Source organism: Lipotes vexillifer, unplaced genomic scaffold (assembly GCF_000442215.2).
Source record: "Lipotes vexillifer unplaced genomic scaffold, Lipotes_vexillifer_v1.1 scaffold325, whole genome shotgun sequence".
Classification (NCBI taxonomy): Eukaryota; Metazoa; Chordata; class Mammalia; order Artiodactyla; family Lipotidae; genus Lipotes; species Lipotes vexillifer.
Window position 1 is genome coordinate 1,053,523 of NW_006799313.1, and position 7,065 is coordinate 1,060,587.

At 40.0% G+C, this 7,065-nt stretch overlaps 1 protein-coding gene across 1 annotated transcript in view; it reads left to right on the top strand.

The window, feature by feature from the left end:
- KIF11 (kinesin family member 11) overlaps nucleotides 1–7,065 on the top strand; it is a 57,695-nt gene that overhangs the window by 31,988 nt on the left and 18,642 nt on the right. Inside the window, exon 17 of the mRNA XM_007471562.1 lies at nucleotides 4,314–4,420. Coding sequence (XP_007471624.1) covers nucleotides 4,314–4,420 — 107 coding nt within the window. The remainder of the gene's footprint in view (nucleotides 1–4,313; nucleotides 4,421–7,065) is intronic.

Sequence of the window (7,065 nt, forward strand, 5' to 3'; positions counted from 1 at the left end):
AGCACAGGCTCCGGACACGCAGGCTCAGCGGCCATGGCTCACGGGCCCAGCCGCTCCACGGCATGTGGGATCCTCCCGGACCGGGGCACGAACCTGTGTCCCCTGCATCGGCAGGCGGACTCTCAACCACTGCGCCACCAGGGAAGCCCTGATACAATTCTTAATTTTTATTGATAAATGTAATTTATGACTTGCTCCATGTAAACTATTCCTCAGTATATGATGCTTTAAATCAAAACCAAACCTTCAAGCCAGGCAAGTCATAATCTATAAATATCAGATATATGGAAAATAATTTCTGGTATTCTTAAGCCCTTAGTAAGGAATTCTGAAGTTCTGTTAAATGAGGCTATTACTACATGACAGAACTCTTTGGTCAGTGAAACTGTTGACATGGTTTAGTGACCAGCAAAGAATTCTTTGTTTTGGAAAGTGAGGGAAAGGGAATTCATATCCATGTCACCTGAAGTGAGAAGGGAAATACATCTAAGGTTTTTAGATAAGAATTAAAGCTAGCTTTCTGCCCATGGACACCGCTGAGCAAGCATTGTTAAAGTCTCCCCCGTCCAGGGCCCTCATGTCTAAGTCAGAGTCACCTGAAGAGCCCGAACAGCTGCGGAAGCTCTTCATCGGAGGTTTGACTTTGAAACAACCGATGAGAGCCTGAGGAGCCATTGTGAGCAGTCGGGAGCGTGCACAGACTGTGTGGTATTGAGGGATCCACGCACCAGGCGCTCCAGAGGCTTTCGGGTTGTCACGTATGCCACTGTGGAGGAGGTGGATGAGGCCATGAAGGCCAGGCCACACAAGGTGGATGGAAGAGTTGGGGAACCAAAGAGGGCCATCTCAAGAGAAGATTCTCAAAGACCTGGTGCCCACTTAACTGTGAAAAAGATTTTTGTTGGTGGCATTAAAGAAGACACTGAAGAACAACACCTAAGAGATTATCTTGAACAGTATGGAAGTGATTGAAATCATGACTGACCAAGGCAAAAAGAGAGGCTTTGCTTTCCTAACCTTTGATGACCATGACTCCGTAGACAGGATTGTCATTCAGAAATACCACACTGTGAATGGCCACAACTGTGAAGTAAGGAAAGCCCTATCTCAGCAAGAGATGGCTAGTGCCTCATCCCGCCAAAGAGGTCGAAATGGTTCTGGAAGCTTTGGTGGTGGTCGTGGAGCGGGTTTTGGTGGGAATGACAGCTTTGGTCGTGGAGGAAACGTCAGTGGTCGAGGTGGCTTTGGTGGCAGCCATGGTGGTGGTGGCTATGGTGGCAGTGGGGATGGCTATAATGGATTTGGTAATGATGGGAGCACTTTTGGAGGTGGTGGAGGCTACAATGATTTTGGCAGTTACAACAATCTTCAAATTTTGAACCCATAAAAGGAGGAAACTTTGGAGGCAGAAGTGCTGGCCCCTAAGGTGCTGGAAGTCAGTACTTTGCCAAACCATGAAACCAAGGTGGCTATGGCTGTTCCAGCAGCAGCAGGAGCTATGGCAGTGGCAGGAGGTTGTAATTACTGCCAGGAGACAAAGCTTAGCAGGAGAGGAGAGCCAGGGAAGTGACAGGGAAGCTACGGGGTCAACAGATTTGTGAACTCAGCAAAGCACAGTGGTGGCAGGGCCTAGCTGCTACAAAGAAGACATGTTTTAGACAATACTCGTACATGGGCAAAAAAAACTCAAGGACTGCATTTGTGACTAATTGTATAACAGGCTGTTTTAGTTTCTGTTCTGTGGAAAGTGTAAAGCATTCCAACAGAGCGTTTTAATGTAGTTTTTTTTTTTTTGCACCCATGCTGTTGGTTGCTAAATGTAATAGTCTGATCATGACACTGAATAAACATGTCTTTTTTAAAATGTGCTGTATGAAGTTAGTCTACTCTGAAGCCATCTTGGTAAACTACACCAACAGTGTGAAGTTAGAATTTCTTCATGGTGATGCCAGGTTCCAAATTTATTTACAGCCTGCTAGGGTGCAGAAGACATTGTCTTCAGAAACCTTGGTGTAGCTGAACTGACAGTTACTGTGTTGTGACCTGGAGTTCACAGTTAAAAGGGTCACCCAGGGCTTCCCTGGTGGCACAGTGGTTGAGAGTCCGCCTGCCGATGCAGGGGACACGGGTTCCTGCCCTGGTCCGGGAAGATCCCACCTGCTGTGGAGTAGCTAGGCCCGTGAGCCATGGCCGCTGAGCCTGCGCATCCGGAGCCTGTGCTCCGCAATGGGAGAGGCCACAACAGTGAGAGGCCCGCATACGGCAAAAAAAAAAAAAAAAAGGGTCACCCAAGCAAAGTCATGGAGTTTTTTGGTTATTAATATGATTGTTGGCACATCCTATGCAATATATCTAAATTGAATTATGGTACCAAATAAAGTTCTAGATGGGAATGAAGCTTGTGTATCATCCATTATCATGTGTAATCAATAAATCATTTAATACCCTCTTGAGGGAATTCCCTGGCATTCCAGTGGTTAGGACTCAGTACTTTCACTGCCATGGCCCGGTTCAGTTCCTGGTGGGGAAACTAAGATCCCGCAAGCTGCACAGCATGGCCGAAGAAACAATGAAACAAAACCCTCTTGAATGGAATGAAAAAAAAAAAAAGAAAGAAAGATAGCAACTTTAAAATAAGATTATTTGTTTCCCTAATTGATAAGCATGAACCTTTTCAGACAAAAGGTTAATATTGGAAATTAGTACAAATGATAGTTAACATTTATTGAGCAATTCACTATGTGTTTATTCCTCCCACCAATATAGATACAGGTTCTATTACTAGCTTAGTTTTCTAATGAGGGAACTGAGGCTGCAAGAGCATCTTACAATAGTTAGATCCCCTTATAGCCGTAGTGGTGATGATACTGCCTGAAAGGCATCCATTTTTGAGGGGCTCTTCTATATGTTTCTAGAACATATTCTTGCTGTTTGAAATTGCAACAAGTTTACCTTAAACCTGCCTAGATCTTTTTAGGTATGTAGATCAGCTTTTTATTAATTAGCTGTTTTGAAATGTTTAAAATTGGCAAGCAACTGTTTAAAAACAAACAAAACGGGACTTCCCAGGTGGTCCAGTGGTAAAGAATCCATCTTACAATGCGGGTTCAATCCCTGGTCAGGGACCTGGGATCCTGCATGCTGTGGGGCAACTAAGCCCGTGCACCGCAACTACTGAGCTCATGCACCTTAACTAGGGAGGCTGCATGCCACAAACTACAGAGCCCACATGCTCTGGACCTGTCGCACCACAACTAGAGAGAAGCCTGCATGCTGCAAGGAAGAGTCCACACGCCGCAATGAAAGATCCTGCATACCTCAACGAAGATTCTACATGCCACAACTAAGACCCGACACAGCCAAAAAAAAAAAAAAAGGGCTCTTTAAAACATCCTAATATTAAAAAAAAAAAACACCTATGCCGTGAAAAGTATTTTAGCATGAGTGGTTTGACTTCCCTGGCTTAAAGGAAGCAAGTTTACTAACTGAGCTGTTTCTGAGATATTCTAGAACTTGAGGTTAGTGCTGACAAACCAATGATGTAAACTCTGAACACCTGGTTACATGTAGATAAATCTGAAAATACCTGCATTTCCCTCTACTTTGAGATTAGTAAAAATACTGACACTCTCTTCATAATCCAAGTGTTAGATGTATATTGTCAGCTGATGTGTTATTCAGAAATGTGTTTAAAGATCCCAAGTATGAGAAAAGGTTAAGCTCTATTTATTTATTTATTTGGCCACACCTCGAGGCTTGTGGGATCTTAGTTCCTCAACCAGGGATTGAACCCGCACCCTTGGCAGTGAAAGCACAGAGTCCCAACACTGAACTGTCAGGGAATTCCCTCTATTTACATGTTATTAATATGATCCAACTAAGTTCTGTAAAATGTTTCAGCTCTATTAACTGATAATATTTTTGGACTTCTTGACCCATTAGACCCATTACTTTGTCTTCTAGTAGTGTTACCAGTTAAGAAGCAACTATGTATATCTGTCAAAGTGGTTCTCAAACACAATGTGACATTTTGGTGTATTTGGTTAGTTTTGAGGTACTCGGAAAGTAACTTGTTACTTATAGTTAAAATAAGAAAGTTTGCTAATTATTTACTTTTTTATAAATGCCTGTAATATCATTATCCTTTTAATATCACTTCCACAAATCTCCTGTATGTGAGAGAGATGGAGTTAAAGATCTCTTGTCAGGAATTTTTGTAATTCTCACCTATGGGAAAATACTTTATATCAGTATAGAAAAAAAGTTTAACTATTACAATTTCAGCCTTTTCCTTCCCCACACCTTTCTTACAGGAACTTTGCCAGTTAATCAATCTTTGGAAGGAGAGATTCTGTGCTTTGGAAGAAAAGTGTGAAAACATGTGGAAACCACTTAGCAGTGTTCAAGAAAATACAGAGCAGTAAGATGTTTTAAAATTCTTTTTAATATATCTTTTCTGAATAAGTTACAGTCTTTATAAGCTCCACTTTCCCCCAAATACTTCAGTGTGTATCCTAAAAACATAAGCTTCTATCTTATATAATAATTATTTTATTTAAAAAAATTTTTTTTATTTTTTAATTATTTTGGAGTCTAGTTGATTTACAATGTTGTGTTAGCCTCAGGTGTACAGCAAAGTGAATCATTTATACCTATGCATGTATCTATTCTTTTATAGATTCTTTTCCCATGCAGGTTATTACAGAATATTGAGTAGTAGGTCATTATTAGTTATCTATTATAACAGTTATTTTAAATTAGAAAATTAATATTGAGAACTACTATTATCTAATATACAGACCTAATTCAAATTTTGCCAATTCTCTCACTAATGTTCTTTATAAGAAACGAAAAAGATTTTCCTCCTGGTCCGGGATTTAATTCAGGATAACACATTGCATTTAATTGTCATGTCTCTCAAGTCTCCTTTAATCTGGAGCAGTTCCTTACTTTTTTTTTTAGTTCCTGAGTTTTTGTCTTTTATAGCCTTTTCTTTTTCAAAGAGCATAGAAGATTTATTTAGCACAATGTCCCTCAGTTGGGGTTGGCTTTTATGATTAGTTGCAGTTGTCAAGAAAACCACAAAGGTGGTATGTTCTTAGTGCATCTCAGATATCAAGAGGTTTAACTTTGATAATTTGGTTGTAACGTTGTCCTCTAGATTTCCTTTGCAATTAATAAAGAACGTAAGGGGAGATACTTTGAAACTATATAAGTATCCTGTTCCTCTTAGAATCTATTGATATGTATTTCTGAAACAGTTATGATAGTGGTTGTCAAATGATCTTTTTTTCTAATCCCATCATTCCTTCAACATTTGTTAGTTGGCATTCTACTGAGAGGAAGAATTTTCCCTTTGTCCTGCCATTTATTCTTTTTTTTTAAAAATAAATTTATTTATTTTTGACTGTGTTGGGTCTTTGTTGCTGCATGCAGGCTTTCTCTAGTTGCAGCGAGCGGGGGCTACTCTTCCTTGCAATGCGTGGGCTTCTCATTGCAGTGGCTTCTCTTGTTGCAGAGCACAGGCTCTAGGTGTGCTCGCTTCAGTAGTTGTGGCACACGGGCTCAGTAGCTACAGCTCGCGGGCTCTAGAGCGCAGGCTCAGTAGCTGTGGCGCACAGGCTTAGTTGCTCCATGGCATGTGGGATCTTCCCAGACCAGGGCTTGAACCTGTGTCCCCTGCATTGGCAGGTGGGTTCTCAACCACTGCACCACCAGGGAAGTCCCCTGCCATTTATTCTTATTCATTTATTTATGTTAGCATGTACTCATGCATTCTTTTATCCTCTGGGTATAGTCCACTGTTATTTATTCTGATGTTCAAATTATCCCAGTTTTGACTAGTGAGAGCCTCTTCAACTTGTCTCCTGTGTCCTTTTGATATGATGTGTCCTTTTTGAGCATTTTCTTACTTTCTGATATAGAAAGATATTCCAGGTATCTTGTACTTTCTCACCCCCAGCTCTGAAATCATATTAATATAAACCAAGATCTGAGCACTAGGTGTTTTTATTGCTACTGTGGTGTCATTTCTTCTAAGGCCCCCCAGGTGGACATAGCTAGAAATACATGTGTGAATGTGTATATATATGTGCACTTAAATATCTTTCTTTTCTGTATTTGTGCTCCCTTTTCAGACAGAAACCTGGCTCTCATCCACAATATATCTACCTATTTGCTCAATTTTAGAATACACATTAAGTAATTTCACAATTTCTAACTCATATCCATGATGAAGTATGTACTTACTAATTAGAGTAGGGTTTGGCAAACTATTGCTGCTGGGCCGGATGCCTGCTACTTCAAGTAATTTTATTGGACACAGTCATGTTGGTTTACTCAATCTGCCTATTTGTTTATGTGTTGCCTTTAGCTATCTTTGACTGCCTTTGCACTGCAAAGGTTACATCAAAGACTATATACCTGTAAACCTAAAATATTTGCTATCTGGATTTCTAAGAAAAAGTTTTTAAGAAAAGCTGATTCCTGCACTAGTGTTTAGTGTTGCTTTATAGCCTCATTGCTTGCCCATCTCACATCCTTATCATATATTCCGATCAGCCTTATGTTTTTTAGAAGCTTTATAGTTTTATGTAAGATTTAAAGACATGATCTATTTTTAATTTTTTGTATAAGGTATGGGGTTTGTCAAGATTCAGTTTTTTGCCTATAGATATTCTAAACTAATGAGGATAAGGGTATTCTGATATTTACCCCTATTTTTGCCCGTTAAATTGTTCCTTTCTGAAGTTCCAAACAGGTCTGCTGGCCACAAATGCTATTTTCCTTTGTCTGAGAATATCTTGACTTTCATTCCTGAAGAATATTTTCACTGGCTATAGAATTCCGGGTTGACAGGTCTTTTCTTTCAGCACGTGGAATTTCTTGTTTCATTTCCTTTTGGTCTCCATAAGATGAGAAATCCAGTCATTTGAATCCATGTCATTCAAATGATTGTTCACCTATTGGCAGTTTCTCTGTAGCTGCTTTCAACATTTTTTCTTTGTCCTGAGTTTTTAGAAGTTTGATTATATTGTGTCTTCTTTTTTTTTTTTTTTTTTTGTG